The 12269-nt window shown below is 44.4% G+C and overlaps 1 protein-coding gene across 2 annotated transcripts in view; it reads right to left on the bottom strand.

Annotated features, from left to right (window-relative positions):
* The window catches only part of CCDC87 (coiled-coil domain containing 87), a 145953-nt gene that overhangs the window by 121170 nt on the left and 12514 nt on the right, over positions 1–12269 (bottom strand). For both annotated transcript variants that reach the window (XM_069764311.1, XM_069764310.1), the window contains exon 3: positions 4362–4439. In XM_069764311.1, the coding sequence (XP_069620412.1) occupies positions 4362–4439 (78 nt within the window). The remainder of the gene's footprint in view (positions 1–4361; positions 4440–12269) is intronic.

Here is a 12269-nt window from a genome sequence, read left to right as displayed (position 1 = left end):
TAGTTTTTGTATCACCATATTTTGACTGCTCGCTGAGCTCTGACGGACATCATTACTCCCCAAGATTTCAGTCTTTAATTTGGTGTATTCTTTGATATCCTGGGGGGCTAAGTCATAATACGCCTTTTGAGGTTCTCCCAACAAATATGGCACCATCACCTCTGCCCACTGCTCAGCAGAAATTTCTCCTGTTCAGCCATCCTCTCGAAAACAGTTAAAAAAGCTTCCACATCATTCCCCGGGCTCAATTTTCACAGGGCTCGTCTCACCATTTTCCAGACGTACGAGTCATCACCTAGAGTTGTGGAGGAGACCGCTGGCCTCCCTCGTAGCGCCTCGGCGAGGAGTTCCATTTGCTGCGTTATCGCCTCCTGCTGCTGTCGCCGCTGCTGTTGAAGCTGCTTTGCCAACAGTTTATTCGTCTCCTGTTGCGCCATTTGCTGCTGTTGACTGTCCTGCTGTTGCTGCTGTTGAACCTGGACCAGATGCTTCACAAGCTCCTCCATGCTGCCGGACATCTCGTGCTGGATGGCGGATTTTACCCAGGACATGCTTTTGTCCACATACTCTATGCGTGTTCCTGGAATGCTGCCCGCATTCTCCATCACATGTGAGGGGTTGACTCACTCAGCTGCTTCCAAAGGTAGACACAGGAATGCTTTTTGTGGTAAATACCTGCTGGTTTATTGTGGAACAGCGTAAACCATAGCAGGGTTCAGCAAAGTAGATAGAGCCTTTCTGGCATAATGGCAAAATAAAAAAAAAAGATAACGTATAGCCAAAGTCCATATGTCTGAGGGATTCTCCTGCTCAGACCACCATGTGTCTTCAGCTCCACCTGGAGCCACAGTTTGGAGTCTTTCCTCTCCAAACCACAATACACACACAGAAAAAAAACAGTGGCTGTACATTTAACATCCCAGCCACATCCATGAGGTAGAGATATGGTGAGTAGGCGTCCCGCCCATCTCTTACCTACTGAGCTACAAACCTGTCCATAAAATGGCTGATTACCGTATATACTCAAGTATAAGCCGACCCGAGTATAAGCCGACCCCTAATTTTGCCACAAAAAATGGGAAAACTTAATGACTCGAGTATGAGCCTAGGGTGGGAAATGCAGCAACTACCGGTAAATGTCAAAAGTAAAAATAGATACCAATAAAAGTAAAATTAATTGAGACATCAGTAGGTTAAGTGTTTTGAATATCCATATTGAATCAGGAGCCCATATAATGCTCCATAAAGTTTATGATGGCCCCATATGATGCTCCATATTAAAATATGCCCCATATAATTCTGCATAAAGGTTAATAATGGCCCCATAAGATGCTCCATAGACACATTTGCCCAATATAATGCTCCACAAACGTTAATTATGGCCCCATAAGATGCTCCATAAAGATATTTGCCCCATATAGTTCTGCACAATCGTTATGGCCCCATAAGATACTCCATACAGACATTTGCCCCACATAATGCTGCACCAACGTTAATTATGGCCCCATAAGATGCTCCATAAAGATATTTGCCCCATATAGTGCTGCACAAACGTTATGGCCCCATAAGAAGCTCCATACAGACACTTGCCCCATAAGATGCTCCACAAACGTTAATTATGGCCCCATAAGATGCTCCATAAAGATATTTGCCCCATATAGTGCTGCACAAACGTTATGGCCCCATAAGATACTCCATACAGACATTTGCCCCATACAATGCTGCACAAACGTTGATTATGGCCCCATACAGTGCTGCACAATTGTTAATTATGGCCCCATAAGATGCTCCATAAAGATATTTACCCCATATACACTGTGTTCCAAGTTATTATGCAAATTGGATTTAAGTGTCAAAACGATTTAATTGTTTTGTTTTTCAAATAAACTTATGGATGGCATTGTGTCTCAGGGCTCAATGGATCACTGAAATCAATCTTAAACATATGTGATAATTAGTTTTCCAGGTGATTCTAATTAAAGGAAAACTACTTAAAATAATGGTCCACATTATTAAGCAGGCCACAGTTTTCAAGTAATATGGGAAAGAAAAGGGATCTCTCTGCTGCCGAAAAGCATCAAATAGTGCAATGCCTTGGTCAAGGGATGAAAACATTAGATATTTCTTGAAAATTTAAGCGTGATCATCTTACTGTTAAGAGATTTCTGGCTGAATCTGAGCACAGTCGTGTTCGTGCTGATAAAGGCATAATGAGGAAGGTTTCTGCTAGGCAAGTTCATCAGATTAAGAGAGCAGCTGCTAAAAAGCCATTACAAACCAGCAAACAGATATTTAAAGCCGCTGATGCCTCTGGAATCCCTCGAACCTCAAGGTGTAGGATCCTTCAAAGGCTTGCTTTGGTTCATAAACCTACTATTCGGCCACCCCTAAACAGTGTCCACAAGCAGAAACGGTTGCAGTGGGCCCAGACATACGTGAATAATTTTCAAACAGTCTTGTTTACTGATGAGTGTCGAGCAACCCTGGATGGTCCAGATGGATGGAGTAGTGGATGATTGGTGGATGGCCACCATGTCCCAACAAGGCTGCAACGTCAGCAAGGATGTGGAGGAGTAATGTTTTGGGCCGGAATCATGGGGAAACAGCTGGTTGGGCCATTTAAAGTTCCTGAAGATGTGAAAATAATCTCTGCAAACTATATAGAGTTTCTGACTGACAACTTTCTTCCATGGTATAAAAAGCAGAAACGTGCCTTCAGGAGCAAAATCCTCTTCATGCATAACAATGCACCATCTATTGCTGCAAAGAATACCTCTGAGTCATTGGCTGCTATGGGCATAAAAGGAGATAAACTCATGGTGTGGCCACCATCTTCCCCTGTCCTCAAGCCTATACAGAACCTTTAGAGTATCATCCAGCACAAGATCTATGAGGGTGGGAGGCAGTTCACATCAAAACATCAGCTCTGGGAAGCTATTCTGACTTCATGCAAAGAAATACAAGCAGAAACTCCCAAAACTCAAGAATGCAAGAATTGTGAACGTGATATCAAAGAAGGGGTCCTATGTTAACATGTAACTTAGACTGACTGTCATTTGGACCGACCATTTAGGAAACTCCGAGAAAAATATAATTTGTATAATAATTTGGAACATGGTGTAGTGCTGCACAAACGTTGATTATGGCCCCATAAGATGCTCCATACAGACACTTGCCACATATAGTACTGCACAAACGTTGATTATGGCCCCATACAGACACTTGCCCCATATAGTACTGCACAAACGTTGATTATGGCCCCACACAGACACTTGCCCCATATAGTACTGCCCAAACGTTGATTATAGCCCCATAAAGACACTTGCCCCATATAGTACTGCACAAACGTTGATTATGGCCCCATACAGACACTTGCCCCATATAGTGCTGCACAAACGTTGATTATGGCCCCATACAGACACTTGCCCCATATAATGCTGCACAAACGTTATGGCCCCATAAGATGCTCCAAACAGACACTTGCCCCATTTGCTGTTGCTGCGATTAAAAAAAAAAAATCACATACTCGCCTCTCCGTCGCTCAGGCCCCCGGTACTTTCAATATTCACCTGCTCCTCGTTCCGGCACCGCTCCATCTTCAGCGTCTTCTGCACTGACGTTCAGGCAGAGGGCGCGCACTAACCACGTCATCGCGCCCTCTGACCTGAGCGTCACTGCAGAAGACAATGAAGACGGAGCAGTGCCCGGAACGAAGAGCAGGTGAATATCACGCAGCGCTCCCCCTCATACTCACCTGCTCCTGGCGCTGTGCAGTCCCTGCTTCCCCGGCGCCGCAGCTTTTTCCTGTATTGAGCGGTCACCGTTACCGCTCATTACAGTAATGAATATGCGGCTCCACCCTTATGGGAGGTGGAGCAGCATATTCATTACTGTAATGAGCAGTACCATGTGACCGCTCAGTACAGGAAGAAGCTGGGGCGCTGGGGAGCCAGGGACAGCAGGGACCGTGCCAGGAGCAGGAGAGTATTAATAGGCAGCCCCCACTCCCCCTCCCTTGCTGACCCCTGGGTATGACTCGAGTATAAGCCGAGAGGGGGACTTTCAGCCCAAAAAATGGGCTGAAAATCTCAGCTTATACTCGAGTATATACGGTAATTTTTTTTTACATATAATAGAAACTTTCAAGTGGAAGCCACCTGAATAAAACAGTTAAAGTAAGTGAAAAGTGACGGAACATATGAACAGCAAGTCGTTTTGACATTACTGTGCATAAGTTAACTCTTTTTGGTGTTGTTTTTCAGGTAGGTTCCAGTTGGAGTCTGCCTAAAAATAACATTGTGTACACATACTCTTAGATTGGTTAGGCTCATCATTGGCATCTACTGTATATAGAGACTTACCACTAAAAACATTTTGCTCAACTTTCTCGTTTAGGTTAATCTTCTTTTCTGCTAAATGTTTCTTCTCCTGAATATTATCTGTAATAGGAATAACTTAATAAATGTATTTCATATAACTAATTATACAAACTAAGTACAACATACATGTTGGCCTATAGAACAGATACTATATATCCAAACATATGTACATTGATTTTGGAAATATAAAATGTAGCACCCAATAAAAAGTTGGAAGAAACACATTAGCAAGACTACTTCACTGCATTCAAACAGGCAACACTCGCTTTCAAATCTGCTCTCACCTCTGCTAAACAGGTCTACTTCACAACCCTCGTATCTTCCCTATCCTACAACCCCAAATAGTTATTCAAAACTTTTAACTCCCTCCTCCGCCCCCCACTGTCCCCTCCAACCTCCCTCATCTCTGCTGAGGACTTTGCCACACACTTTAAAAATAAGATCGACCAAACAAGGCAAGTCTTCATTGTTCAACCACCACAACCCCTTTGTATACCAGACCAATGCCCTTCCCCCATAACCTCTCTCTCCAACATCACTGAAGGGGAGTTTAATTGTCTCCTCTCCAAATCACACCTCACCAATTGTGCACTCGACCCCATCCCATCCTACCTCCTCTCCAACCTCACCTCCACTCTTATCCCATGCCTAACCCACCTCTTCAACCTATCACTAACTTCTGGTACCTTCCCTTCTGCTTTAAAAAATGCCTCAATCACGCCTTTCCTTAAAAAGCCAACCCTCTACCCAACCGCTATGTCCAGCTATCACCCAATATCGCTGCTCCCATTCACTTCCAAACTCCTGGAGCAGCACGTCCACGCTGAACTTTCCTCCCATCTCTCATCTAACTTGCTTTTTGACAATCTACAATCTGGTTTCCGCCCCATCACTGAACTGAGACAGCCCTGACCAAAATCACTAACGACCTACTTACAGCCAAAACTAACGGACAATACTCTATACCCCTAATCCTAGACCTGTCCTCTGCTTTCGACATAGTTGATCACTGCCTCCTAGTACAGATCCTCTCCTCCTTTGGCATCAAAGACCTCGCCCTATCCTGGATCTCCTCATACCTTTCCAACCGCACATTCAGCGTCTCCCACTCCCACACTACCTCCTCATCCCACCCAGTGGCGTAGGAAGGTGGGTGCGGGGGGGGGCGGGCCGCCCCGGGTGGCACACTGCGGGGGGCGGGTCACGGCCGGCGCTGCAGGAGGAGGAAAAAAAAAAAAAAAAAGATGTGTGCCCTTTAAATCTTCGGGCGCCCCCCCCCCCCCCCCCCCCCCCCCGTGCCAGTGCTAATACTCACCTCTCCTGGTTCCTGCGGCTGCGCGGTAGCTGCAGCGTCTTCAGCGCTCTCTGACTCTGCGACGTCTCAGGGCAGAGGGTGCGATGACGTCATCACTGCGCGCTCAGCCTCTGTCCTGAGCATTGCAGAGCAGGAGAGACGTTGAGTGCACCGGACCTGCACTGGGAACGGGAGAGGTGAGGATTTTACTTTTTTTTTTTCTTTGTCTGACTGTCTGTCTGGGGGCAATGCTGGAGACCCTGGGGCAGATTTCTGGACAGACTGGGGCAGATTTCTGGACAGACTGGGGCAGATTTCTGGACAGACTGGGGCAGATTTCTGGACAGACTGGGGCAGATTTCTGGACAGACTGGGGCAGATTTCTGGACAGACTGGGGTAGATTTCTGGACAGACTGGGGCAATGCTGGACACTGGGGCAGATCGCTGGACACACTGGGGGCAATGCTGGACGCACTGGGGCAATGCAGGACACACTGGGGCAGATTGCTGGGCATACTGGGGCAGATTGCTGGACACACTGGGGGTAATATGCTGGACACACTGGGGCAGATTGCTGGACAACCTGGGGGTAATATGCTGGACACACTGGGGCAGATTGCTGGACACACTGGGGCAGATTGCTGGACACACTGGGGGCAGGACTTGAGGCATGGGCAGAATGTAGATACGGGGCATGATTGGAGACACGGGGCAGAATGAAAAACATGGGGCAGGATTGGATCATGGGGCAGGATGGATACGATGGAGACAGATGGGGCAGGATGGGGAGATCATATGGTGTAGAATGGATACTCATGAGGGCAGGATGGGAGAACATATGGCAGGAGCCAGGAATGAGATAAACGGGGCCAGGGTGGGGAATAGTATTACCATAGGGGCTAATTAAGGGATGTTATTACTGCAGTGATGTATTTAATTTATTTTTTGAGTATACTGTGTTAAATGGGGGGGGCGGTCCTGTTACTGTGCAGAGTGACACTATATCACCTTTTTTTTTCATGTGGTGTAATGTAGACGTTGTTAAAAATTAAGTAATGTGTTCTGCAAGCGGAGCTTGAGATAACTGTGTTATTTCCTGCAGAAGCGAGTGCTGGCTGGGAGAAATGATGTTTTCACAACTATTTGCTCTACAATAAACCAAATGTTGCTTTCCCACAAATAGGGGGCAACTGGTACCATAAACAAGACAACTATCACAGAAAGTGTGATCAAAGAGTAACCCAATGATCTCACAATGGTACTATATAAAATATATATTTTATTGAACATTTGTTAATAACATTAAAAACATATGAATCACTACATGAAAAAGGTACAAATCCTCAACAATAAGAGGGACTATATAGCCTGAGTGACACCACTAAACCAGGCCCAACATACAATTTAAACAAAATATCACATCATGCTGCAAAATAAAAGGTAATAGGGTTTAGCCTGTATGGTCTATCCTAGCATGGAATCCTCTAGGAATCTCAATGTAGTAACCAATGCATACTAGAATATCCCCAGTTGGGAAATATGAAGACCCATATCATGGTTATAACCCCCCATCTTATATTAAAAGATCTGACAGCTTGTATAGACCGGTATATTACCTCTAAAGTAGACCTGGTGTGTGCTCCTCGGCGTCCCTCTGCCCCGACGCGCGTTTCGCAGTAGCTTCTCCAGAAGACGCCTCCAGAAGAAGCTACTGCGAAACGCGCGTCGGGGCAGAGGGACGCCGAGGAGCACACACCAGGTCTACTTTAGAGGTAATATACCGGTCTATACAAGCTGTCAGATCTTTTAATATAAGATGGGGGGTTATAACCATGATATGGGTCTTCATATTTCCCAACTGGGGATATTCTAGTATGCATTGGTTACTACATTGAGATTCCTAGAAGATTCCATGCTAGGATAGACCATACAGGCTAAACCCTATTACCTTGTATTTTGCAGCATGATGTGATATTTTGTTTAAATTGTATGTTGGGCCTGGTTTAGTGGTGTCACTCAGGCTATATAGTCCCTCTTATTGTTGAGGATTTGTACCTTTTCATGTAGTGATTCATATGTTTTTAATGTTATTAACAAATGTTCAATAAAATATATATTTTATATAGTACCATTGTGAGATCATTGGGTTACTCTTTGATCACACTTTCTGTGATAGTTGGGAGAAATGATGGCGGTCTGTGCTGGATGACAGATGAATGAAGGACTTCATCTAGAGACGTCACTGGTGAGTCAGTGTTACCTATACACTGACACTATACACTATATACTATATACAGCGGTCCTGTGTACAATGTCACCAGTGATCACTGTATTACCTATACATTATATACAGAGCTCCTGTGTATAATACCACCAGTGATCTCTGTATTACCTCTACACAGACACTGCATACTAAGTACAGATCTCCTGTGAACACTGGCACTTATGGTGATAGTATTGTGTTTTTTTTTATTACTGATCAGTATTGTAGTATTCAGTCACTATGTGGTGGTAATATGTGGTCTGGAAATGGTGTTGTGGTATTTGTCCCTTTTATGTGCTATTTGGTCACCAAGTGGTGGTAATATGTGATCTGGTCATGGTGAGGCGGTATTTGTCCCTTGTATATAGTATTATTCGGTCACTATGTGGTCTGGTCATGGTGTGGTGGTGTTTCTTCCTGTATGTGATATTATTGGTCTTGGTATAGTGGATTCTGTTGTGTATGGCGGTCATTTGTTCTCTCTGATATTAATTAATTAAAAGTCACAGGTTTGGCATGTGGGGGTGACACCATTGGGCCCAGTTTAAGTTCTACAAAACAGGAAAACTATTTTTGGTAAACTTTGTGTGTATTGAGTGGGGGGGGGGGGGGGAGGCGCCAAACTCAGGAGCAGCCCCGGGCGGCAAAAGCTCTAGCTACGCCTCTGATCCCACCCTCTCTCTGTTGGAGTCCCCCAAGGCTCTGTTCTAGGACCCTTACTCTTCTAAATCCATACACTTGGCCTGGGACAACTCAAAGTCCCATGGATTCCAGTACCACCTTTATGCTGATGACACTCAGATCTACCTCTCTGGCCCAGAAGTCCCCTCTCTGCTGTCCAGAATCCCGGAGTGTCAATCAGCCATATCCTCCTTCTTTTCCTCTCACTTCCTCAAACTCAATGTGAACAAATCTAAACTCATCAGCTTTCCTCCATCTCATAGATCTTCCTTACCTGACCGATCTATCGCAATTAACAACATCACGCTTTCCCCCATACCGGAAGTCCGCTGCCTCGGAGTAACTCTTGACTCTGCCCTGTCCTTCAAACCGCACATCCAAGCTCTTTCCACCTTTTGTTGCCTCCGGCTCAAAAATATCTCCAGAATCCGTCCTTTCCTCAACCCTCAATCTACTAAAATGCTTGTGGCATGCCCTCATCATTTCCCTCCTCGACTACTGCAACATCCTTTTCTGTGGCCTTCCTGCTAACACCCTTGCACCTCTCCAGTCATCCTTAACTCTGCTGCCCGACTAATTCATCTCTCTCCTCGCTACTCTTCCGCTTCCCCCTCTACAACTATCTTCACTGGTTTCCATTCCCTCAGCGTATCCAGTTCAAATGACTAATACTGACCTACAAAGCCATCCATAACCTGTCTCCTCCATATATCTCTTAACTAATCTCCCGATATCTTCCCTCACATAATCTCCGGTCCTCCCAAGACCTCCTTCTCTCCTCCACACTTATTCGCTCCTCACCCAACCGCCTCCAAGACTTCTCCCGAATATCCCCCATCCTCTGGAATGCTTTTCCCCAACATGTCCGACTATCAACCACATTCGGATCCTTCAGACGGAACCTGAAAACCTACCTCGTCAAGAAAGCTTACAGCCTGCACTGACCTCGCTGCCTCCTCACCACTACCGGAGCTACCCCCTCACCAAAACCAGAACTCCTGCAACCCTCAACCTATTGTCTCCTTTCCCACCATCCTGTAGAATGTAAGCCCGCAAGGGCAGGGTCCTTGCCCCTCTAAATCATTCTGCAATTGTTAGTTTGCTTACTGTAAAGGGTAACTACTGTACTTTTTATTTCACTTTTTTTAAACTAGAATTTTGGATATATTTTGATGAGCAAAGTGCATTGATAAGGCGTTATCAAGGCACTGACAAACAGGCAAGCCATGCATTTGTTGTGACTGTCGAAAAGCAGCGAGAAATGCAGCCGTGGGGACTCTAACATATTATTCGAGAACGCCTAAGACACTCGGTTAGCACCCGAGCATGCTCAGATAACAACTTATCCGAGCACGTTCGCTCATCACTGTTGACTATTTTTTTTGCTGCTTTCATGCAGACAAAATGTGCTTTACCAATTGCACAGTCTGTACTCCACATCTTGAGTACAAATCTTCTGATTTTAATAAGAGCTGTCTTCACGGTATGCACAGTCTCTGTATATAGCAGCCACAGTGAACGCAGTGAAGGTGCTGGGTCCGTACAGCATTCTTACAGTAAGGCCATGTGCACACGTTCAGGTTTTTTCGCGTTTTTTCGCACTAAAAACGCTATAAAAACTCATTAAAAACACATACATTATGCATTCTATCATTTAGAATGCATTCTGCATGTTTTGTGCACATGGATGCGTTTTTTTCCGCGAAAAAAAACGCATTGCGGTAAAAAAATGAGCATGTTCATTATTTTTGCGGATTTTCTGCGTTTTTCCCGCAATTCTATGCATTTGGGAAAAAACGCACCAAAAAGGTGTCAAAAACGCATCAAAAACGTGTGAAAAACGCAGTAAAATCGCGTTAAAAACGCATGCGGATTTCTGGAAGAAATGTCCAGTTTTTGTCAGGAAAATTTCTGCAAGAAATCCTGACGTGTGCACATACCCTGAATACAGTGATACAGACTGGGTGATTTCACCACAAGGCGCCTTGGCCCTTGGGACCCCCTCTTCTGTGAGTCACAGTGAGAGCGCTCAGCTTAGTGGTTCTTTTTTTGGGTGTGCAAAATAACAACCTGTTTGCAATCAATGGCCCACATCAAGGGCAGCACGCTGGCTCAGTGGTTAGCATTGGAGCCTTCCAGTGTTATAGTCCTGTGTTCAATTCTCCCCAAGGACAACATCTGCAAGGAGTTTGTATGTTCTCCCTGTGTTTGCTTTTGTTTCCTCCAGGTTCTTCAGGTTTTTCCCACATTCTCATACTGATAGGGAATTTAGATTGTGAGCCCCAATGGGGACAGTGATGATAATGTCTGTAAAGCGCTGCGGAATTAATGGCGCTATATAACTGAGTAAAATACATTTGTGGGAGTATTTTGTAGCATTTTATCCCACAGAAAATGTTGATTCTGAAAGGAAACTACAAATATTCTGACAAATTTATTGAGTTGTACTGATTTATGCTAAGCACTGTATACACATATGGTCATTGAAGAAAGTGTTAGCACCCATTGTTTCAGAAAATTAAGAATTTCTCCCAGAAAATTACTGTAATTACACATGTTTTATTATACACATTTATTTCCTTTGTGTGTATTGGAAAAACACAAAAAAAAACAGGAAAAAAAATCAAATTGGACATCATTTCACACAAAACCCCAAAAATGGGCAGGACAAAATTGTTGGCACCTTTCCAAAATTGTGGGTAAACAACTTTGTTTCAAGTATGCGATGCTCGTTCAAACTCACCTGTGACAAGTAACAGGTGTGGGCAATATGAAAATCACATCTGAAACCAGATAAAAATGGGAGAAGTTAACGCTATCTTTGCACTCTGTGTCTGTATATGCCACGCAGTATGGAGAAGAGAAAGAGATAAAAAAAAAGAACAGAAAGAGAACTGTCTGAGGACTTGGGAACCAAAATTGTTGAAAAATATCAACAATTTCATGGTTACAAGTCCTTCTCCATAGATCTTCATGTTCGTTATTCCACGGTGCACAACATAATCAAGAAGTTTACAACCCATGACACTGTAGCTAATCTCTTCCCAGTAGAGAAAAACTGATGAAAGGTTGCAATGCAGGGTAGTCCGGATGGTGGATAAGATGCCCCAACCAAGCTCCAAAGAAATTCAAGCTGACCTGCAGGCTCAAGGTCTATCAGTGTAAACACGAACTATCCATCGACATTCAAATTAAATGCTATGGCAGGAGACCCAGGAGGACCCCACTGCTGACACAGAGACATAAGAAAGCTAGTTTGCAGTTTGCCAAAATGTATGTAAGCCAAAATCCTTATGGTAAAGAGTCTTGTGGACAGATGAGACCAAGATAGAGCTTTTTGGTAAAGCACATCATTCTACTGTTTACCGAAAATGGAATGAGGCCTACAAATAAAAGAACACAGTACCTACAGTCAAATATGGTGGAGGTTCAAAGAGGTTATGGGGTTGTTTTACTGCCTCTGGAACTGGATGCCTTGACTGTGTCATCATGAAATCTGAAGATTACCAAAGGACTTTGGGTCAGAATGTAGTGCCCAGTGTCAAGAAGCTGGGTTTGTGTCCTAGGTCATAGCTCTTCCAGCAGGACAATGACCCCAAACATAGTTCAGGAAGAACCCAGAAATGGATAGAAATAAAGTGCTAGAGAGCT

The sequence above is a fragment of the Ranitomeya imitator genome, chromosome 4 (assembly GCF_032444005.1).
Source record: "Ranitomeya imitator isolate aRanImi1 chromosome 4, aRanImi1.pri, whole genome shotgun sequence".
NCBI classification, from domain to species: Eukaryota; Metazoa; Chordata; class Amphibia; order Anura; family Dendrobatidae; genus Ranitomeya; species Ranitomeya imitator.
Note: the sequence above shows the minus strand (reverse complement) of the source record. Positions and strands in the feature narration are given on the sequence as shown.